Raw genomic sequence first — 24366 nt, 5'->3', positions numbered from 1 at the left:
ACATTTGCCAAAAAATAGCCGATCTACAAGCTCACAACGCGTCGCATCGCGACGCGTTGTGAGCTTGTAGATCAGCTATTTTTTGGCAAGGACATTTAATAGGGAGTGAAAAAAAGACTGTATCAAGTACGTATATTATTAAGTACCTTTTACCAATTATAGAGGGTTTAAGTGGTACCGGATATGCAGCTCAGCAAATAAAAGGTGAATTGATCCTGCAGTGCACACCAAATGCAATGCGTCCGTTTTATTCATGCAGCAAACGCAACTGTCCTGTGTGCAAAGGGCTTTACTCAAGTGCTGTAGTTAAGTACAGTTTTGAGGTACTTTTAGTTTACTGGAGTATTTCCCAATTTTCAGTACTTTTAACTCTACTCCACTACATCTCAGAGGCAAATATTGTACTTTTACATTTGATAATAGCCGATCTACGCGACGCATTGTGAGCTGGTAAACCTGCTATTCTCAAATGACTTTTATACGTTTGAAAACATGAAATGGGACATTCTGCATAATGAGTACTTTTACTTTTGGTACTTTAAGTACATTTTGATAACAACATTGATAACAAATAAGTCATTTTTTGGGTGAACTACTCCTTTAAATTCATTCAACCATGAACGTTTTCAAGAAAGGAAAAGGTAAAATTTGAAATAATTATCTAACATTTTTGTCCACCATCTCAGCATGCTGATAATATCTGATTAGAACTGGAGACAACATAATAAGAGAACACTTATTCTTTGGACCTTTTATCAACGTTTTTGTGTTTCGGCAAACAATTCACAGTAAAGCTGCCTTTTGGAATGACGATGCTCATGCAAACATGCATTCATTGAAATGACATTTTTAAACTTGCATATCATCACTGTCGGGCAGAAACATTGTATCTCCAAGTTTCAAATGTGTAGGTTTTTAATTTTTTCTCATAAAGACAAGCCCTGCTTCATCATACAAGACTGTCGCCCAAAGCTAGTGAAAATAGCAGATCTACAAGCACACAACGCCTCGCAGGCTTGTGTGCTTGTAGATCTGCTATTTTCACACTTTTCTTTTTTCTTTTTTAATGACAAATACAAAACGGTTTTGGACATACAAGGTTTCCACCCCGACAATGACGTCATGATAGAGCTGCCAGAGCAGTGATATTTGACAATGCAAAAAAGGTACCAGAAAATGAACATTATTCTTCTTGTACCAATTTGAAATGGGTAGAAACTGCGTGTTTCCTAAACCCACCAGGATTGCGAGGACTTCCAGGAGTGGCTGAAATCCTTGCCGGACACATGGAGGGTGGATGAAGTCAGACCTAGTAAAGGCATTAAGACAATATAAAACGTGTAGGCTACTGAGAAAAGCCTGCATTTTGCACAATGCACAGCTATTAATTTGTCACAACAGCGATCAAAATAAACTGTGCAAAAAAAAAGAAAAAAGATTTAAACTTACTTTGTACTGTTGTGCTTAACCTCTTAACAGGTCTGGGCCCGCCGGCGGGCCCAGACCTGTTAAGAGGTTAAAAAAGGTAAAACTTTGTAACTTTGCTAAAGAGAAAAACTTACTGAGAAAGCTATTAATTTGTCACTACTGTGCTCAAAATAAAAAAAACTCTTACTAATTATCAGTTAAATTGTTATAGTTTGGATATGGCTTTGGGCGTATTATGCTGTGTGTATTATTGTAATGGATCGGTAAGGCGTAGGTACAGTATTGCTTTGCACTTGAGCGAGCAGCACTAACGTTCATACGCACTTTCATACTTTAGATTATTGAGAGGGACGCTTCCGAGAGGCGGGTCTTAACTCAATCCTGGTGGGTTTAGGAAACACGCGTAGAAACTATACTGGACCTTCTCACAGAGAAGACGATACAAGATACTTCCATTCTGGAAATAAATGAATAGTAAACGGGACACAGTGCACATTTTGACGTCAAACTATGCTATGCAGTAACTGTGAGGGCCAGTCAAAATACTAAGCATAAGCATCAACAACAACCTTGCAGTAGTTTAGGGCAGTGGTTCCCAAACTGTGGGTCAGGACCCATTTGTGGGTTACGGACCAATCTTTATGGGTCACGTCTCAAGTAAAAAAAAAAGGGGGAAAAAATCCTTTATATTATATATATATATTTTTTTATAATTATAAAAAAAAGAATAATTTGATACATTTTAAAACAATAAATTCCATTAATAAAAAATATATAATAATAACAATAGTCGATCTACAAGCTCATTTAACGCTTGTAGATCTGCTATTTCCACCGGTTCCGGGCAAACGTCTAATAATCTCTCTTTTGGGTCTCGACCATGAAAGGTTTGGGAACCACTGGTTCAGGGATTCAACAAAGTGCAACGAGACGACTTGGCTATACTTGCCGATAAACACAACAGCTAAGATTTACCATAATTATATTAATGTCTTACATTTTATGAAGGCCTTTTTTTGAAATGTCTGAGGAGTAATAGCTTGACGATGGGTAGTTCGTTCAGCAACATTTCCACGAAAAACTATTTGTCACTGTAGTAGCTGTGAACGGCTCCCATAGACATCTGAAAAAATGCATATACTTTTGGTCTTTAGTCCCTTTTGTCATGATCACCACTTTACTACTCACAAATTCCCATCTTCTGCCTTGGGACCATCAATTCATATTGATGATTTTTTTTAATCCAAGCTCACAACACGTGACGTTGCGCTGCGACGCGTCGTGAGCTTGGAGGTCGGCTATTTTCGGTGCTTGATACCACACTGAACTAACCATAATCAAGTCAATACTGGAGACGTGGCGTAACGGCATGGATTTCTACACAGAGAGGGCAGTTCTTTCAACATAAGATTCTGCATTCAAGTTCAGGAGAGTTTGGACAAGACAATTCTCCTTCAGGTATGGCATGGAAAGGTGGCATTTGCATTGTTTTCTCCATAGTAAAAACTGCATTCATGGTCTGGAGAGGGCACTTTTTACAGACGGATAAAAGGGCAGGGGCTCAAGCCCCTTTTGATGTCTACGCGTGCACGTGCCTACCGCTACAGCCCGTCTATTATATACATTTCTCTTGCAGGTTGGAGGTCTCATCCGTGAAGGTGACGCAGAGGGCCCGGTCGACTAACGCCACGTCTTTCTGCGCCGAAACGCTGCCGCTGGGCCTGCCCGGCGCCCGGGGCTCCACGACCGACTGTTTGTGCTCCTTCTGACAGCCGTCCGGACTCCGAACCGTCCCGGCGGCGGGCGCCAGCGGGCCCTCGCCCCGTTGCTGTCGCTGTTGTCCTCCCGAACCCGACGTGCTCTCGTCGCTGCCCTCGGGCTGGCACAGGAAGGTGTGCGACGTGTGCACGGCGGCCTCCCTCCCCAGCCGCGGCGGCGAGTCGTCGCGGGACACGAAGGAGGAGGTGGCGTGGCCCTCGGTGAAGCAGGACTGGCTCCGGCCGCTGTGGTGGCGGCCCCGCCCCCGGCCGCCCATCCTGCAGAACAGGCACTTGATCCGCTCCACCACCTGGAGGTATAGGGATGGGACCATATATGGAAATGTCACGTCACCGTTATTGTGACAAAAGAAATCACCAATTTACGATATCAGTAAGACTTCCTAATCGGGAGATACGCGACCGTCACGTCGCATACACAAACTTTAGAAGGCAATCGTAGCCAATCAGGAGGGAATATGGGAAATGGGACAGATCCATGCTGATGACATGAGTTTGTACCGCTTTGCATGATTTTAGGGCAACATCTGTAGGAGCAGTGTCCAAAAATGTGTTTTGCAAGAATCGGCCTCATGGTGGCGCTAGAAGAGGGGCATGTGAGAAGTGAGGGGTGGAGGTTGTGGTTTAGCAGCCAGAGGGAGTGTGCGTGCAAAGGTTGGCATGGATAGGGGCGGTGGCGGAGATATGAGTAGGGGAAAAGAGTGTGAAGTGACGGACAGACAGACTGACTGACAGACTGACTGACTTACAGCCGGTGGAGGTTTCGATAGTAACTGCGACCTGATGGTCGCAATTATCGCAATAATCAAAATATCTCCAACATACCCAACATCCATTATCCTGGAGCGGAACATTTGTCCAAAAAATAGCCGATCTAAAAACTCACAACGCGTCGCAACACAACGCGCTGTGAGCTTGTAGATCGGCATTTTTTTGGTAAAGACATTTGATAGAGAGTGAAAAAAAGACTGTATCAAGTACGTATATTTAAATAAGTTTTACCAATAGAGGGTTTAAGTGGTACCGGATATGCAGCTCGGCAAATAAAAGGTGAATTGATCCCAGTGCATGGACAGAGGACGATATCATGATACATTAAATCTCCAGGATACGATTATCGCGAGTGTTTTTTTTATCACGATAAACGATAATGTCGCTTAGCGTCCCATCCCTACAGTTTACAGTTTACAGTTTAGGCATTTAGCAGACGCTTTCAATCCAAAGCGACTTACAATAACATATCAGAACATCAACAACAATATAACAAATGCATATGAATATCAATCTAAAACAATAAAATCAGTAGCACTAGCTTCATGTATGGTCATTGAGTGGTGCTATGGGTCAAGGTGCAGAGTCTGAAAAGGTGAGTCTTCAGTCCACGGCGAAAGCTAGCGAGTGAGGCCGTTGTTCTAAGTGCGACAGGAAGTTTATTCCACAGTTTGGGGGCCAGGAGGGCAAACTGTCTCGGACGAGTGGATTTCCTACCTTGAGGACCACCGTCTTGCGGAGCAGGATGTAGATCCAGGGGTCCAGGATGGGGTTCACCGACGCCATGTGGATGGCCAGCAGGTCCGCTCTCTTCGGAAGCTCTCCCTGGTAGAGTTGGTTCACGAAGATCCTCAGCTGAGAAGAAAGGACGGAAGCGGCGTTAGTTTTTTTTTATTTTGTTTTAGTCGTAATCTTTCGAATAGGATTTAGTTTAGCTTTAGTGATGTTTTAGTCTGACGTGTTTTAGTTATAGTCTCGTTTTAGTCGACTAAAAGGTCATACGATTTTAACCTACATCTAATTTGGTTGACCCAAAATGTATTTGGCGGGCCGTTGGCGGTAATGCCTGATTTTACACTTGGCTGCATTGCTGAAAATAGCAGATCTACAAGCTCACAACGCGTCGCACTGACGCGTTGTGAGCTTGTAGATCTGCTATTTTCAGAGCGCAATACCCGAGCACAACCAAGCATAAAATGACTTGTCTTTTAGTTCTAACGGATCTCTTCTGCGCTAGTCCCTCCCTAACATTTTAGTCAAGGTTTTATTTTTTGACGAAATTGTCAATATATTTACTCTTAGCTTTAGTCATCATAGCTTAGTTTTTATTTTGTTTTCGTCAGTGGAAAAGGGTAGTCGACAAACATTATTCTTCATAGTTTTAGTCGATGAAATTAACACTGCATGGAAGAAAACAAGAATTCTAGCTCCTTCATTGTTGGGAAATAGCCAACTCAACGTATTGCATACATTTCCGACGCAAGAAAGAATTAGTGAGTGCGGTTTGTACTTCTCTTCGACGCAAGAAATACTCATCAAGGGCTACAGCTATTGATAATTTTCTCAGCGAGTATTCTAACAATTACCTTTTCAATTAACCAAATAATCGAGAAGCATTGAGCATTGTTTAACTATTATTCTACTTCTTTTACTCTTCAAAGTCTGTACTTCCTTCTGTAAAACTCTTTTAAGGCCAGTCCCTAACAATACAACATCTTGAAACATACAACTACTCGCAACCATTATTCCCAATGGCAGTTGCAATGAGTTGCATTGGTTGAGACATGGCCTTAAAACTGTTTTGTTGCAAGGAGTTGCGAGAAGTTGCTAGAACAACAGGAAACATTTTCAAATCCTGCGTTGAAATCCTCAAATGTGCAAGACTGTGTAGACTATAGAGATACTTGGAAATAATGAACCAACACTCAGTATTTTGATCTAGATCAAGCAATGCATCCACTATAGTTTGCCAGTGTTATAGTAGGACCCCTTGGACAGTATTATATCACATTATGTTATGGCTATTTTACAAACAACATTTATTTGACAATATGCTACATGAATTTAAATTAAACTCGAACTTTATAATATTTTTTAAGCAGCATTGGTCACCATCATCATCCTCTTATCCTCTCCATGTTTCTTTGCTCTCATGCACTCTCCAATCAGAGGCCAATAGTAGCCTACTGTGCATTTTACGGACGGGTTGTTTATTTATAACTCAACAGAACCTTGTATATACGTTTTTTTTAAGTAACGTTAATGATAATGTTTAATTTGTCAAAGTTGTTATGTCTGATTATGCCGCCTTGTTTTACACACATTTATTACCCTGCTTGTTTGAATGCTTGATTCTGATTGGTCAATCGCTGAAATCAGAGGCCTGATATTTCTGGATAACAGACCGCTCCGCTCTATAACAGACCGCTGCCTAATCAAAGGCTCAGAACACCTGCTGCAGTCAGGCTGCACTGCGTGAATCTTGTGCTGTAACCAACATGTCAGCCATGTAAACAAACACATAGCGACATTTACAACTAAACGTTGCTCTCAAGAATGTTTTAAAAAATATTTTAAGTGAGAAATAGATTCTATCTAATCAGCACTTCCTTGTTTTCCAAGACGGCGTGTTGCGCTGGGGGGACGCCCAGCGCAACACTTGTGGAGTTATCAGGCTGTCGGGATGTTATGTATGGACAACCACCGTGGAGCCAGTCATTATCCTTACGTAGCAGAGTGACTCGCTGCCTCAGCCTGATCGCCTCAAAAGTCGTTAATATCTCCCCCTTTGACACAAAGGGATGTCCCTTTGCCCCAGTGGAAGACTGGGGTTCGAATCCCAGGTGTTGCACACAGGCATGTTGCAATAGGCTATATACACAGCTGCCATTTTGGAGAGAAGTTGGGTCTCTTCTCACTTCCTTCACAGGTGTTACCAATAATACTAATGAAGGCTCTGTTCCTTTCTGGTCAAACGGAGTCAGGGTGCTGATGTTGTGCCATGTTGGCTCACTGGAAACACTCTGCTACACCAGGGGGTCTCTTTAGCCCCTTTTCGACTGCAGCTTACTGCACCACACTACACAACACTGCACCACACCACACCGCACCACCATAGAGTATATATAAAATAGAGAGCGGACGGGCCCCGCCCCCACTATCATTTCAATGCAAGTGCTCAGTGGCGTTTTGAAGCAACGGCTACGTGCTAGCATGTAGCTAATCCAGGTGCATTCTGGGGGAAATTGGAACCAGAGCTGGTTCCAAAACGTCACAAATGACGTCGACGTCCATTGAACCCTATTGTAGACCCCAGCGCCGCGCTCTTATGCTCGTGCATGTATGTTTCACCCCGCCTGAAATTCCAGCTTTGGCCAGTAGGGCAGCTGCTTCAATATTTACAAGCCGTTCTGGGGGCTTGCGCACCACATACAAATATCTACATTTTCCATTACACAAAAGTACCCCTATGTAAGAAACTATGTAAGCCCCTTTTAACTGTGATTATAATACAATATAAAGTTGTATTCCAACTATCCTAAAGATAATGCACTATAATGGATTATAACTGTGATTATAATACACAAAGTATTAATGTATTACTATGATAACTATACTATATTAATAGTTGTTATAACACAATAGAATCTATTATCGTGTATTACAACTATATCCTGGTGGTCTAAATGAAAATGATGTCATTATGAAGTGTTTGGCCCTGTTTGGCCTAGCTCAGACCTACTCTGGATTGGATACTTTTTAGTACCATGTTTAGTATCACTTTCACACCACTCAACCCAGGTCCTTGTAGTGGAAAACCTGGCACAAGTGGGCGGTGTGGAGTGGGTCAGTGGTGTGGTGTTGGGCCATGTCAGTGGTGGTCCAGGGACCCTCATGGTTCCTTGGGGGTTCCAAATGACCCCTTAAAATGTGTGTAACTCTGAGAAAGAACAAATAGTTACATTTGTACGGGGGTCCTTGAAATAAAAGGTTTGAGAACCACTGTGCTACATGAAATGGACCAGAGCCTTCATTAGTATCATTGCTAACACCTTTGAAGGAAGTGAGAAGAGACCCAACTTCTCTCCAATATGGCTGCCGTGCATATAGCCTGCAACGGTTATTTTTACACACCCACCGCTGAGCCGACATCTACTCACCACCAGCGGTATGGAGCAGATGAGGACCACGGCCGAGGTGGCGATGAGGAGAATGACCATCTGGATCTCGGCGCCGGCCAGCCGCCCGAAGGAGCTCCGGCGGCGGCCGCCCAGGTCGGCCACGCGCCTCTGGTCCGTGCCCAGCGAGGTGCGGCGGATGAAGCGCCGGTGCATCAGGATGAGCGCGCCACACACCAGCACGTTGCACACCACCGTGGCCAGAACCAGGAAGGAGTTGACGCCGGCGTACATCAGGTTGAAGGCGGCGATGGTCGTCTCGTTGGTTCGCCAGTCGATGAAGCACCAGGTGTTCGGGAACTGTAGCTTCACCTATAAGGGTGTGCGATATCAAACATATAATTTTCCAAATGTCTGTCTGTCTGAGTGAGTGTCTGTCTGTCTGAGTGAGTGTCTGTCACAGCGTTTCTCCTCAGTGGCTGGAGCAATTGATCTGAAATCGCATCACCATTAGCATATGAACACACCTGACATAACTGTGAAGCCTGTTTGTCAGTTTCACAAATCATATGCTGTATATTAGCATTTTTATGGTGTATCTATATCTATTCTGCATCTAGCTTGAGGCATATCTATTCTGCATCTAGCATGAGGCAAGATGTTTAACCAGCTGTGTGTGTGTGTGTGTGTGTGTGTGTGTGTGTGTGTGTGTGTGTGTGTGTGTGTGTGTGTGTGTGTGTGTGTGTGTGTGTGTGTGTGTGTGTGTGTGTGTGTGCGTGCGTGCGTGCGTGCGTGTGTGTGTGTGTGTGTGCGTGTGTGTGCGGGGGTGGGTGCGGGTATACCTATCATGCAGATAGGTATACAGTATCTCTGTAGCCATTAAACGAAACGGGTATTTCTTACATTGATGCTCCAACATATTATCATGTAAGCACCAGTTAAAGTTACTTTCCATCCCTCATATACTTTGTGCACAGTGCACATCCCATAACCCACACACTGCACATCATTTCGGAGCTCATATCTTTGAACGGGTAAGGGCTAGTGGTGATAATTATCGTTGAGACGATACAACAGGGTTCCCCAATAGGCGGCCCGCGGGCCATTTGCGGCCCGCGGGGGGCTACTGTCTGGCCCACACCAACCCCAGTAATAATGGTGGGATAAGAGCAGCAACAACACTAGCATATCGTCGTTGTCAGGTGGAAATCTCGTATCTCCAAATTTGTACGTTCTTTCACAAATCATACAAGGCCGTCGCACAAAAGTAGTGAAAACAGCCGATCTACAAGCACACAACGCCTCGCACCGCGAGGCGTTGTGTGCTTGTAGAACGGCTGTTTTCACTAGTTTGAATCATTTTTAAAATGATAAATTCAAAACGAACGGTTTTGGACATACAAGATTTTCACCCGACAATGACGAAAACTGTCGCTGGAGTAGTGGGAACGCCACCGTCGCCCCCTGCAATATTGTGGCCCTCGGCTTGGTACCCTAGACATAATTCAGCCCTTGGGGAAAACTAATTGGGGAACCCTGCGATACAATGTCTCCACGATATGCCTTTTCAGAGGAATCGTATATATATTGTGATACCTTGTAAAACATCCTGTTTGATTGTTAATACAGAGATTCGTTGCAGGATTTAATTTAAACCTGCATTTTGGTCTAAATCAGTAGTTCTCAAACTTTAAAATGTCAAGGTCTCCACTTAACTCTGACAGTATACACATGAAACCAAATGGACCCGTGAGGGTCCATTTGGTTTCGTTTGTATACTGTCAGAGTTACATACCTGTAAAGTTCAATTTAGACCTCCCAAAAGGAACCCAGAGAGTCTTGTTTTTGTCAAGTAACTTGAAAAATAACCATAAAAGCCAACGTGAAAAAGAATCTGATAAAATCGTGTATCGTGATACAGCTTGGGAAAATATTGTGATATTGTATTTTTCCATATCGCCCACCCCTAGCTTCATCTGGGACCCAGGGGTGTGAAGCACTACAGGGACGCGCAGAGAATGTTAGAGAGGCATGGGCTGACATTTCTAAAAGGTCTTTTTGGTGAAAATATCGAAAATAGCAGACCTCCAAGCTCACACAACGCGCATTGTGCGCTTGGTGTTCGGCTATTTTTTTTTTTTTGTGCTTGATACAACACTGAACAAAGCATAATCAAGCCGATAAGGAAGTTTCTGCGTAACGGCATGGATTTCTACACTGAGAAGGACATTCTTTCAACATAAGATGCTGCATTCAAGAGTTTGGACAAGGCAATTCTCTTGAATGCTGCCTTCAGGTATGGCATGGAAAGAGGGCATTTGCATCATGGTCTGGAGAGGGCACTTTTTACAGACGGATAAAAAGGCCGGGGCTCAAGCCCCCTTGGATGTCTATGTGTGCACGTGGCTGGTGCAAAGTACATTTGCAATTTTGAAGTGCTTTTACTTTACTGGTGTTACCAATTTTCTGTACTTTTTTTTTAATATACTGTATATCATTTTTATCCCACGATTTTGCAACCCATTTTCACCCAGTGCCAATTGCCTATGTAATCCTGGGCTCTGCTCTCCCTCTGCCGCGCCTGGGGAGACAACAGACTGACCTCATGCTTCCTTCAATGCATGAGTAGTCCAAGTTGTTTCTTTTCACCTGACAGGGGGGATTTCCCCGGGATGGACGTAGCGCGTGGAAGGAACACGTTATTCCAACCAGTTCCTCTCCCCTCCATCAAGCGCCCCGGCTGGCCAGGGGGAGGCATTATTGAGACCAGGATTACTGCATGTTTTTGTGAGGGTATCAACCCTAAGAGACATGGGGAGAACATGCAAACTCCACACAGAAAGGCCCTATCGCCGACCCCACCTAGGGTGTGGGTGCTGATGACGCGGAGGGAGAAACACGCCCCCAGCACCCACAGCGTCCCCCGGCGGGAATCGAACCCAGGACCTTCTAGCTGTGCTTTTGCTTCTATTCCACTACATCTCAAAGGCAAATATTCTACTTTTACTGCCCTAAAATTGTTTGAAAACTGTAGTTACTTTGGTTACTTTGTAGATTTTGTTTAAATGACAAAAAAAACACACATTAACCACTTCAGCCCTATAAAATATTTCGGCCATTTGAAAATAGCCCATTGTGAGCTTGTAGATCTGCTATTTTCAAAGACATTTTTATTTATACATTTAAAACTTGTGAAATGAATTCTGCATAATGAGTACTTTTTGGTACTTTAAGTACATTTTGATACCAATAGGCAACGTTTGTACTTTTACTCGAGTAAATGTTCAATTGCAGACTTTTACTTGTAAGGGCACGGTCATAAGCGGCTTCTGCCAATGCAGTTCAATGGCAATGGAGCGGATTTTTTGGAGAAATCTGCCATTTGCGGATTTCAAAAAAAATAATAATAATCGTTCCATTCCAGGCCTGGTGCCACAAGGGTGCCAGGGGGCATAGCACCCTCAGTTACAAATTCTGCCCCCTCGGTTTAAGTTTTATATACATATTGTTTTACTATATAAACAATTATGTGCCCATTTTCCATCTGCCTCCGCAAGGCTGGGCAATATATCGAAAAATGATCGATCTTGAGGTATCAACATGCAAGGTATAGTGTACATATCAACAAAGACGGCTTGAAATGAGGTATTGGTGTATGTGTCAAATGAATTAACAGACACACTATGCATGCACGTAGCACATGCAAAAAAACAGTCCATCTGTAACCAGGTGTGGTTATTTCAATAAAACCATTGTTGGAAAATGGAAATAAGGCATTTAATGTATTTATTCTATGTGTACTGCGCAGTGTGCATGCATGGATATGCTATTCATTATCTGAATTAGACAGGCAGTGGACCTAAAGCATAAAAACGTCTAATATCGTGAGTAAATCGATATGGAGGTATTCAACAACATTATCGAAATTCTAAGGTTTTCCTAATATCGCCTAGCCTTACTCCTCAGTCATCTCATCCTGGAGCTGAGCCTGTTCCATTCCCATTAACATGCGGGGTCTGGTGGTCCTCCCCCCAAAACTTCTTAACAGATATATTTCCCTGTGTTCTGTTGAATTGTGTGCATGTTTGATACTTTTATCAGGCTTGCTTTACTAGCATGGGTACAATTTCAGCCTTAAAATGCCAAATGTAGGTGTACAGATTTGATGAAGTACATACTTAATAATGACTTATCATCTGGGGGTCCTCCACCAGAAAATATTTAACATAGTAGATGTAATTGCCAATCATCCTGGCAAATCCAGGAGCATTGACAAGCCTGCCCAATGAGCGTGGACAATTTGGCGAGTTGGATTTTTGGCGACGTGACCGGTTACCCTTTCTTCCCTACCACTGACACTCACCTGGCCCAGGCCCATGCTGGGCAGCGCGCAGAACGCGCCGCACGACCCGTAGATGGCCAGCAGCGTGAGCGCGCCCAGCTTCTGGCTGACGTACTCGTTGTAGAAGTAGGCGTGGTTGATGGCCAGGTACCTCTCGATGGACATGGCGAAGATGATGGCGAGCTGCACCAGGAAGAAGAACAGGAGGATGAAGCCAGAGTACTGGCACAGCGGGTCGCCGCCGGGCCACGAGCCCTTCAGGTACGTGGCGACCGTGACGGGGCTCGCCAGCAGCGTGCCCAGGAGGTCGGTCACCGCCAGGCCGCACACCTAGAGTCGGGGGGATATTAAAAAAAGATCTTGGAATCAGTGTTGTTTTTGACAGCAAATTTTGATTTAGTTTTAGTCATAGTCTTTTGAATAAAATATCATTTAGTTTTAGTCATAATTTTGTCTCCTGAAAGGTTTTAGTTTTAGTCTAATCTTAGTCGACTAAATATCATTAAGATTAAATCTACAGTTGATTTAGTCAACTAAAATGTATTTTGGCAGGCCTTAGGCATCGTAATGACTGATTTTACACTTGGTTGCGTGCTGAAAATAGCTGATCTACGAGCTTGTAGATCAGCTATTTTCAGCACGCAACACCTGAGAGCAACCAAACATAAAATGACTCTCTTCAGCACTAATCCCTCCCTAATGTTTTATTCTAGTTTTTATTTTGTTGACGAAATGATCAATATGTTTAGCCTTCGTTTTAGTCATCACAGCTTTGTTTTTATTTCGTTTTCATTTAGTTTTCGTCAGTGAAAAAAACACAGTCGACAAACATTTTTCGTCATAGTTTTAGTCGATGAAATCAACACTGCTTGGAATGTATTCCATACTAGGGCTGTCGTGATTATGACATTTTATACATACAATCTATACCACACGCTGCAAGAAAAAGACTCAGAACATCATGAAAGATAGCAGCCCATTCCCTGTTCACACTCCTCCCATCCAAAAAACGTTACCAGAGCATCAAATCGCACACCACTCGTTTCAGTAGTTTTTTTTGCCCAGGCAGTCAGGTTGCTCAACGAAGGGATGGAAGTGAAACGTATGTAAACATGGGCACTGCACGCATTTTTAAACTGTACACTGTATGGTATTGTCGTTGTTGGGACTTGTCTTGTGTGGCCTGCATGGTATGTGGGTCCACACTCCTGTCGGTCACTGTGACCATGTCTTTGTGTAATAAGGCTGAGAGTGCTCCTGGCACAAGCATTTCATTGTATCTGTACCTGTATGGATAATATGTGTGACTATAAAACTGAACCTGAACCTGGGACATTTTACAAAAACCCCAGGACAAACTGTGGAATAAACTCCCTGTCACACTTAGAACAACAGACTCACTCCCTAGCTTCCGCCGTGGACTGAAGACTCACCTCTTCAGACTCCACCTAAACCCATAGCACTACTGTAACACTCCCCTGGCCTCAATGACCACTCATGAAAGCTAGATAGCATTTTTAGGTTTTAGAAAAGTGTTTTACTGATTAGGTGCGTGGTCTATGTTATTGTTTTTCTAGATTGATATTCCTATGCCTTGTTATGTTGTTGTTGATGTACTGACATATTATCTTGCTTATTATACCTGCTTATTGTTAAAAGCGTCTGCTAAATGCCAAAATTGAAAATTGTAATTACATGACAATTAATTGTCACTCAAATAATTGCGATGAACGATTTAGGCTTGTTTTGTATTTTGGCTTGGAAGTTGGAAGTTGCACATGGCAGATATGACACAAGTCATATCCTAAATATACAAAGAAATGACTGACATATTTGACAACTTTATACTTAAAAAAAGAACAGCAACGCGTTGTGAGCTTGTAGATCGGCTATTTTTCACTATTTATTTTAAAATGTTTCAAATATGAACATTTGGAACATGGAAACGATTATGAAAAAAGGATTGTGATTATGTCAAATAATTGCGATTAGACAATTATGTAATAACTGTGACAGACCTATTCCTTACCAATAATGTCTTCACCAATGTGTTTGCAAAGTTGTCTAGAAACGCATCTCAAAGATTTACATTCCGTTTCCCAATAGGTGAATCTGTGACAGCTAAAGTTGGGGTAGCCTACCATTAACTTTATATGCAGAAAAAAAAAAGAACAAAAAAGAAATCTGCTTCAAGTAGCATGTGAGGGGTCAAAGCATGTTTTGCACGAAAAACGCTCATTGGGCCTGGGGTAAAAACGCCCATAGCCAGGTCATCACAATGTGTGTGTGTGTGTGTGTGTGTGTGTGTGTGTGTGTGTGTGTGTGTGTGTGTGTGTGTGTGTGTGTGTGTGTGTGTGCGCGCGCGCGCGAGCGCGCGCTGTTGGGCCGTTTTAGCAAAACAAATGCTTGCAATGGATAAGAATCATGAAAAACTAGTTTGACCCCTCACATAATATGCTACCTAAAGCAGATTTATTTTTTTGTAATGTATTGTTGTTGTTGTTGTATTTTTTCCCTGCATAGTAGCTAAATTAATGGGACCCCAACTTTCAGCAGCTGTCACATTATCCCCTGAACTGACGCCGCTGCTGCCTATGGGGAAACTGAATTTCAGTCTGTAGTTAAATGTGTTAGGCTACTTTTACTAGACACCTTTACAAACACATTGTTGGAGAAGAATAAAAAATGGCAAGGAATTGATAATATTGAAACAACATTGCAATAATTTCACAGGGAATTGAAACATATAATCCCACAAGAATTAACCCCCCCTGCTTGCTAGCTCAGATGGGCATTTTAGGAATCTACAGTAGGCTATAGGCTATAATCAACATTTTCTGCTGATGTTACTTAGGCCTATAGATTAACTTTTGTTTGCTTCTCTTAATGATCGATTAGAACCGTTTAACCATTTGTATACTTTCTGTTTGTATAAACTTACTGTTTTTTGTTCTTTCACTTTTCTTTTCTTTTTTCTTTTTTTTACTGACTTTATCTACTGCATAGTAGCCTACTGTGTTCTACTCGTCCGTTCGTCATTCAATGTTATATGAGATACTTCAATGGTTTCCTGTGGAAATAAGCTTAGTCTTTTCTAGGATCTCCTTTTAGCAGACCTTGGACCAATGAACTGTGGCGTCATGAAACTGTACCTTTTTCTATGCAAACTTCTAATAAAGGCTTCAATCAATCAATCAATCAATCAATCAATCAAACAATCAAACAAACACATAAGACATGAGGCCGATTCTTAAAAAAAAAGTATTTTTGCACACATTTGCGCAACTAATGATTGCAAAATCCCTGCTAAAAAAAGGACACGAGAATTGCTGATTCTGTAATGTTATTGTGTAGCGAATAGAAACCACCACGATGATCATCATATATTCCCAGTACTAACCAGCGTGTAGAAGGTGGTCTCCTTCTGCTCCTTGCGGGAGATCCGGAGGACGACGATGGCGACCACGTTCCCCACCACCCCGAATATGAACATGATGACCGGGACGGTGGGGGACCGGGGCGCCCGCGCCAGTGCCGCGACGGTCCTGTTGTCATTCATAACTGCGTCCATTTCACGCGCTCCGGTTATTTCAGTATCAAAGTCAACGCAGACAGTCCAAGTTACTCCAGATCGTAATTTACCCGTCGCGCTCGGGCGCGTTCTCCAAGTTGTCCAGCGATGCCCAAATCCATACCTCCTCCATTTCCATTTTTACGCACGGTTTAAAGGTTCCAGATCCCGGACTCTCCTGGTTGACAAACGTCGTATATCCCGCTGGGTGGGTTGACAGGGTGTGTGACAGCAGCGCGGCGCGTCGTACCCAAACAGAAAGTGACAGGGGAAGTGCATGTTCTCTTCTCTTTCAGTGCGTGCCGTGCATATGGGGGCCACTCCTCTAAAGAGCAGGTCCTTATGTAGGTGTAGCCACGCGCCTTTACAGGGGCGCACACACGTCAAGCTGGGGGGGACGGGCGGCATACGCACAGTGGCGTCAGTTCAGCAAAAGCTAATTATGGCAATATGACTGGTGTCCAGTCATGTTGCCATACCTTAGCAACAGGCACGATTAAAAGTACATTTTTATTATTTCCCCCTGTAGCCAAGGTAGATACTCTCTTGCCAAGGTATGGCAGCTGCCATAGCTTGCCATACCCAATTGACGCCTCTGCATACGCACAAAAGTAGGCCTGTAGTGGTTTTACTTGCTTTCATGTGGCCTCGGAAACCCAGATTTTGACTTGCTTTGTGGAAGAACTCTGTGTTCTTTTTTACCCATCCCAAACGTATCAATACTGCAAATTCTGCAATGAGGAAGTAAAAGTCAGGAATTTGAAATCTAGTTTAAAAGTACAAATGTATTAATCAAATGGTAGTTTAAAAGTACAATGTATTAATCAAAATGTAGTTTAAAAGTAGGCCTACATGTATTTATCAAAATGATGTTGGTTCTTTAGCTGTGTTACATTTGTAAATCATGCTGTTACAATTAATCCCACGTGGGCTTCAAATGTGACATCGGAACAGCATCCACTTTCGGTTTAATAACTCATGACCTGTTTTATAAAATGAAAAACTTGAAGTGGTTTATGATAGCAGACGTGTGTAGGTCCTTTGACTGAAAATATTACATATGTAGGTAAAAGAATCTCCGAGTAAAATATTGAAATGTGAAAAAAACGTTACAATCGTGCAGGCACTCCCCTACTCCTCATGCAGAATGTCCCCTTTCACACGTTTTCAAATGCATAAATTGTATAAAGAATCTTTTGAAAATAGCAGATCTATAAGCTCACAAGGCGTGGCATTGTGCATTGTAAAAATCCCATTTTCTTTTCCTACATAAAAAAAGCTCACAACACAGTGCTAGGCATCGCGTTGTGTGCTTGTAGATCAGCTGTTTTTACTAGTTTCTCTATTGGGTCTCGAGCTGAAACCTTTGGGAACCATTGCTATAGACTCCCATTGGCTTCCATTAGGCCATGGACCCCGTTCAAGTTGACTGATCCTGATATGAGAACATGTTTTGGTTTAAATTAAGCTGTATAAATGTCATAGGCCTGTTTGTACTTGAGAAATTGCTTTGTAGTTGTTAAATATTGAAACAACATTGCAATAATTTCACAGGGAATTGAAATATAGTCCCACTAGAATCCCCCCTGCCTGCTACTATAGCTCAGAAGACCACTGGGGCATCTTTGGAATCTACAGTATAGGCTATAATCAACATTTTCTGAGATAACCGTCAGGTCGCATTCTTAAACTTTAGAAAGCAATACCAGTAAGACTCCCTAATCGGGAGATAAGCGACCGTAGGTGGCTTATCTCCACAAATAGGGCAAAAATTTGTTTTTCCAAAATCTTCCTGATCCATGTTGATGACATGAGTGTAGACATGCTGTGTAGTGATATTCGTGATTTTAGGGCAAAAACTGTAGGAGCAGTGTCCAAAAAGGTGTTTTAAAAATCGGCCTGAAGGTGGCGCTACAATAGGGCCATGTGAGAAATGAGGGGTGGGGTCTCCGCGTTGCCTTGGCGGACGAATAGGTATCGGCCCCGGCTCTCCCGGACGCTCCTAGCCCGAGTTACGGCATTTTATGTGCGCTGCAGTGGCAGGGGGTCCTCCACTGGGGGCGCCACCACTTTTGCATCCGTTCTGGAGCACCAGGAGTCGGTGGTCCCCGGGAATTCCCCGTGAGCAGCCCCGTTGGGGTGGTCATTTGGTCATTTTTGCACAGGTCCCTGGGGCTCCGGGGGTCCTTGGAGGTTGTAGTTTGGCAGGCAAGGAGTGTGTGTGTAAAATCTGACATGGATCGGGTCAACGGGTGCGGAGATATAAGCAGGGAAAAAGTGTGACGTGTGACGTGTGACCACATTTGGTCATTTTTTACATCTGGGGGTCCCCCAGGGACCTGGGGGTCCCTGGGGCTCCGGGGGTCCTTGGAGGTTGTAGTTTGGCAGTCAAGGAGTGTGTGTGCAAAATTTGGCATGGATGGGGGCAACGGTTGTGGAGATATGAGCAGGGCAAAAGTGTGACGGACTGACTGACTGACTCACTCACTCACTCACTCACTCACAGACAGCCCGTGGAGGTTTTGGTAGTAAATGCGACCTATGGTCGCAATTAGGCAATCAGGAGGGAATATGGAAAATGGGACAGATCCATGTTGATGACATGACAGAAATACTGTGTACCGCTTTGCGTGATTTTAGGGCAAAATCTGTAGGAGCAGTGTCCAAAAATGTTATTTTTTTTGTTGCCAAAATCGGCCTGATGGTGGCGCTAGATGGGACAGATGCATGTTGATGACATGACTGTAGAGATACTGTGTACCGCTTTGTGTGATTTTAGGGCAAAATCTGTAGGAGCAGTGTCCAAAAATGTTTTTTTTTTGCCAAAATTGGCCTGATGGTGGTGCTAGAAGAGGGGCATGTGAGAAATGAGGGAGTGTGTGTGCAAAGTTTGGCATGGATCGGGTCAACGGCGGTGAAGATATGAGTAAGGGAAAAGTGTGATGTGACGTGACGGACAGACAGACTGACTGACTGACAGACTGACTGACAGACATCCGGTGGAGGTTTTGATCATCTTTTGTTTGATCTCTTAATGATCATAGAACCTTTTAACCCCTAAGACATGAGGCCGATTCTAAAAAAAAGTCTGTTTTTGCACACATTTGCGCAACTAACGATTGCAAAATCCCTGCTAAAAAGGGCACGAGAACTGCTGATGCTGTATATTGTCGTTGTCGGGTGGAACCTCGTATATCCAAGTTTCAAATGTGTACGTTCTTTCGCAAAGTAAAGCCCTGCTTCATCATACAAGGCCGTCGCACAAAAGTATAGCGAAAACAGCAGCTCTACAAGCACACAACGCCTCACGGTGCGAGGCATTGTGTGCTTGTAGATCGGCTGTTTTCACTAGTTTGAATCATTTTTAAAATGATAAATGCAAAACGAACGGTTTTGGACATACAAGGTTTTCACCCGACAACGACGATATGTTATTGTGTAGCGAATAGACAAACCACGTCAGGACCATAAACGTCATATGATGAAAGTTCACATTTATCTACAGTTGTACACTAAGTTCAAACACATTCACACGTCCTCCACATTTAGCACGGGTTAAGATGAGAGCACACTGTGTACACCAAGTGCCTTTTGTTGACCACAACATCCTGTTTGTGAACTCACACAAGCACTTACGTGATTCTCTGGAAGTTTATGGTATACTTTCTGTACCCTTTTTTTCCCCCTTCTCTTTTCTTTTTCAACCCCCTCTGATTGAACTTTCAGTTTAGCTGTCGACTGTGTTCTTTAGTGGTTCTCAACCTGTGGGTCCCCAGATGATTAACTTAATGTGCAAACACTAATATGTCTCCAAACACTTAGAACCCAGTGGACCACCAGAATGACCTTTTAACACTGAGGATTTAACGGTAGGCATATATTAGATTGGGATCCCAGATATATATACATTATATATAAAGGGGGTTATCAATGAGGTCCATGGCCTCCTAATGCATATTGTCACTGTCGGGCAGAAACCTTGTATCTCCAATTGTCAAATTTGTATGTTTTTTTGCATGTCGCACAAAACTAGCAAAAACAGCAGCTATGTTCACTATTTTAAATAATTCCTTAAACGATAAATACAAAATGAACGGTTTTGGACATACAAGGTTTCCACCCGACAATGACAGCCTATCAAACTTGGGGACCATTGGAACAAAACAAAAGCTGGTCTAGCAGTCTGTTAACTGTGGACCGTGTCTATAGTCTGTGCTGACTTGACACTCCTGCTCAGAAGGATATTAGTCACTAACCAAATCTGGTCACACGCCGTTTGAAGTGAAAAGCATTGGCTTGTTATCATCAACAACAGCAGCAGCTGCAATACTCTCACACTCTCTCACACACGAACGCACGCACGCACGCACGCACGCACACACAGACACACACAGGTCAGAGAGACCGAAGACACGTCTCGTTGCAACACGTTGTGAAGTTGCAGATCTGCTATTTTCCCCCCAAATCCCCCCTATTTTCGTTAAATGTTTCGCCTGTCATGACATGCCCAGAATATAGGGACACTACTAGGGTTCATGTGGTATAGTGTCACGGAGTTCAGTTGACACTGTTATGTTGTTGATAGTAAGGGGAACATATGAAAATCTGCAAAGTAAATCATTACCAAGAAATTTCTTCACCAATGTGTTTCTAAAGGTGTGTAATAATGTGTACTTAAAAGGTTGAAATTCAACTCCCGGGGGAAACCTCATTAAAAAAAAATCGTGTTTGTGTCCCATTAACTTCACTATACAGGAAAAAAATACAAAAAATAAATATGCTTTAAGTAGCATGTGAGGGGTCAAACTAGGGTTTTTCATGATGCTGAATCCATTGCAAGCATTGTTTTGCACGAAAAACATTCCGTTAGTTTTAGTACACATTATTGCACACCTTTAGAAACACATTGGTGAAGAAATTTCTTGGTAACAATTTACTTCGCAGATTGGTCAAATATCTTATAAAATCCCTTTACTATGAACATCCAATGACAAAACAACGTATTAATGGCCTGTATACATACAGTATGAGCTTGTAGATGGTCTATTCTCTGTAGGTGTAGAGGGGGAAAAAGGAGGGGGCCACCCCTGGGGTAGTGGGGGACTCCAGTCAACAAGGTTATACGTGCTTAAACAAAGTGTTTAATGAGCTGGTTTTCTTTTACTTTCCTTTTTTTACGTTTATTTTTAAGTGATCTTGTAGATCTAGCTTGTAGATCTGCTACTAGAGCACCATCAAACATAAAATGACTTGTCATTTAGTTCTACTGGATCTCTTCTCCCTATAGTCCCTCCCAAACATTTGAGTCTATTAGTCTATTTAACAGCTAGATAACATTTTTAGGTTTTAGATGTTTTTTACTGATTAGGTGCGTGGTCTACCTATGTTGTTGTTTTTTCTAGATTGATATTCCTATATATTGTTGTTAATGTACTGACATATTATCTTGCTTATTATAGTGATGTGTATTACCTGCTTATTGTAAGTCACTTTGGATTAAAAGTGTCTGCTAAATGCCTAAACTGTAAACTGTAACATTTAGGCTATTTTCCCACAGCTCACTCTCATGACATTGTTGAGCCGTGTACCTTGAGACTTTTGTTTCATCTGGAGTGTTGCGTGCAATTCTCTTGGCTCTGCATTTGGTCTGCTGTTGTTTCCCAACCTCCACGCCAGGGGTTTTCAACGTTTTCAGTGCAAGGACCCCTTAGTTGAGAGAGAGATGAAGCATGGGACCCCCACAACCTGTTCATAGATTCCATATAGTATCATCTTTTGACAGCACAATCATCAGTGTATTTTGGATTCTTGAACCGTCAATACCTAATAAACTTGACCTTTTACTCTGTACTTAGCCTGATCTTTTCCCCCTCTACACCAAAGCTATTTGCCGAAAATAGCCGACCTACAAGCTCACGAGCTTGTAGATCTGCTATTTTTGGCTAAAGTTCTCTGAATATGGACGCTATAGGGTTCAAGTGGTTAACTAATATAAAAAAGGAGGAGGAAAAAAAAGTATCTATTTGGAGGAACCCCTCTAGTAACTCTGAGGACCCCCTATAGGGGTCCTGGACCCCCTGTGGAAGACCCCTGCTCTACACACCAAATCTCTTTGCTGAAAATGGCAGACGACACAGCTCTACGTGTTGTGATGCGTTCATGGGCTATTCCGGGTCAGGAATGCTAGAGTTCAAGTGGTAGGGAAGACTCTGTTCTGTTCTCCCTTATCTTGCAACCCCCTCCTTAACGTGGAATGCGACGTATGCTGAGAGAGCCGTCATAAATAACGTTACCCTAATAATGTGAGTACGGTAAATTATGATCATGCAATATTCTGTGTGGATTTATTCCAACTTCTCTCACCGCTTAAACCCTACGATAATATACTGTGTATGTCGGATAGAGAAAATTGCCAAATATCTGTCACATGGTCACATACCGGTATCTGTCAACCAACCTCTTTGTCAAGTCTCGCCTATGGTTGTGCCCCTCTTTGCACCCATTGGTTGCATGTTTCTTGCCAATCACAAGCTTCCGCTGCCTTAACTTTTTTGATACACTCGGACTGAAAGACCTGCAAAAAACACTCTCCCGGGCGAGACTCTTGTGTCCTGCATAAACTAACGCTGAAGCTTCATTAAGGTGGATCCAGGACAGAACAAGGCAGAAAGAGCCTGCTGGTTGGTCAGTCAGTAACCAATCAGAAGGATGACAATGGGTGAATTGTTTTCGGGCAGGGATTCCCAACCTGCGGTCCGGCCGGGGCCCACTGGTGCGTCGGACAATATTGCAAGTAGAACCACTAATTGGCAAAACACTAAAACACGAATTAATCATTATAAACATTATCAGTCAGTCATGTAAACAGCGCGTGGTACAGTAAGACATCCAGGCTAAAAGGATCACATGACATTAATATTGGAAAGAATAATATTGCAGTAGATTAGAGATTATCATGATTGATTATGTGTGACGTTATAGAGTAGATTACTATTCATTGATTATGTTAATATCTAGGTCTTTATGATGATACTAATACTTGATAGTTAGGAGTCGAGAGGTCTTCAGTAGGCCTCAGTAACTATTGTTTTGGTAAATGGTACAACTCGTTCCAGAGGCCTTGAAGCCACACAGTATAACTCTAGTGTCTGACCATTCTTCTTGGCAGAACTACCTTACCACAGCCCAGAGTGTTAAACTGTAGGCCTACTTCTGTCCATGATATCATGTTATATAAACTTGACCACACCACCACCTAATATAATGGTCTTGTCTCCTCATTTTCTCTTTGATTATTGATTGATCTGAATTCCACCACACATAGCATTTAGAACTTTGAGAAAATAGCTTTTGTTGCGACGTCGATGATTGAAATGTAAAAGTATACCACGTCAATTCTATTGATCCCAGATGGAACACAATCGACCGATTGATCGTTTGAAATTAAACGTTGCTCTTATAGAATCCACGGCTGCCAGATGGGTGGGAGGAGCGCTTTCGGGATTTTCAAGCAGGGCCCTGATCCAGAATTAGATTGGGAAATGCTGTGTTTTTTTTTTGTTTTTTTGTTTTTTTTAGGGAACTTCAGTGTAAGTGATTCTCATGGTGTCAGCTCTTGACCCTGTGCAGGCAATGCAGAATCTGCTCTGTCATGTCCAGTCGGGGGGGAGGGGGGGGGGGGGGGGGGGAGTGGGGGGTGTCCTCCCATGGCCTTCCCGGTGGGACTGAGGTCCAGACATGGAGATTGGATGAAAGCTTTGCCAGATTTTTGCAAGAGAAATAAGCAACCAGGTCTACGAAAACCAGTAAGACTCCCTAATCGGGAGATACACAACCGTCACGTCGCATACACAAACTTATATGGGGATATGGCACAGATCCATGTTGATGACATAACTTTAAAGATACTGTGTAACACTTTGCGTGACTTTAGGGCGAAATCTGTAGGAGCAGTGTCCAAAAATGTGTTTTGCAAGAATCGGCCTCATGGTGGCACTATGAGGGCCATGTGGAGGTTGTGGTTTGTTAGCCAAGGAGTGCGTGTGCAAAGTTTGGCATGGATAGGGGCAACGGTGGAGGAGATATGAGTTGGGCAACAGTGTGACATGACGGACAGACTGACTGACTGACTGACAGCCGGTGGAGGTTTTGATAGTAATTGTGACCGAATGGTCACAACAAGCCCAAAAAGAAACTATAGGCTATTTTTAAACCTGTAATAAGTTGCCTGTTTGAAAATAGCGAATCTACAAGCTCAGAAGCTGTGAGCTTGTAATTCGGCCATTTTCAAAAAAGGATCTTGAGGAAAAGAAATGTGGAATATCTTTTGAAATATTTGAACAGCACAAATCTAGTTCG

The 24366-nt window shown here is 42.9% G+C and overlaps 1 protein-coding gene across 1 annotated transcript; it reads right to left on the bottom strand.

Annotated features, from left to right (window-relative positions):
* Window positions 1–3043: 3043 nt before the first annotated feature.
* LOC308299982 (prostaglandin E2 receptor EP4 subtype-like) lies at window positions 3044–15930 on the bottom strand (the record flags this gene model as incomplete). The annotated part of the gene is made up of 5 exons (XM_080743749.1): window positions 3044–3496; window positions 4695–4832; window positions 8138–8467; window positions 12459–12767; window positions 15838–15930. The coding sequence occupies 5 exons, from the start codon at window positions 15928–15930 to the stop codon at window positions 3044–3046; spliced, it is 1323 nt and encodes a 440-aa protein (XP_080599875.1).
* Window positions 15931–24366: the final 8436 nt, after the last annotated feature.

Source organism: Nannobrachium achirus, assembly GCF_963921795.1.
Source record: "Nannobrachium achirus genome assembly, chromosome: 15".
Lineage (NCBI taxonomy): Eukaryota > Metazoa > Chordata > Actinopteri > Myctophiformes > Myctophidae > Nannobrachium > Nannobrachium achirus.
Note: the sequence above shows the minus strand (reverse complement) of the source record. Positions and strands in the feature narration are given on the sequence as shown.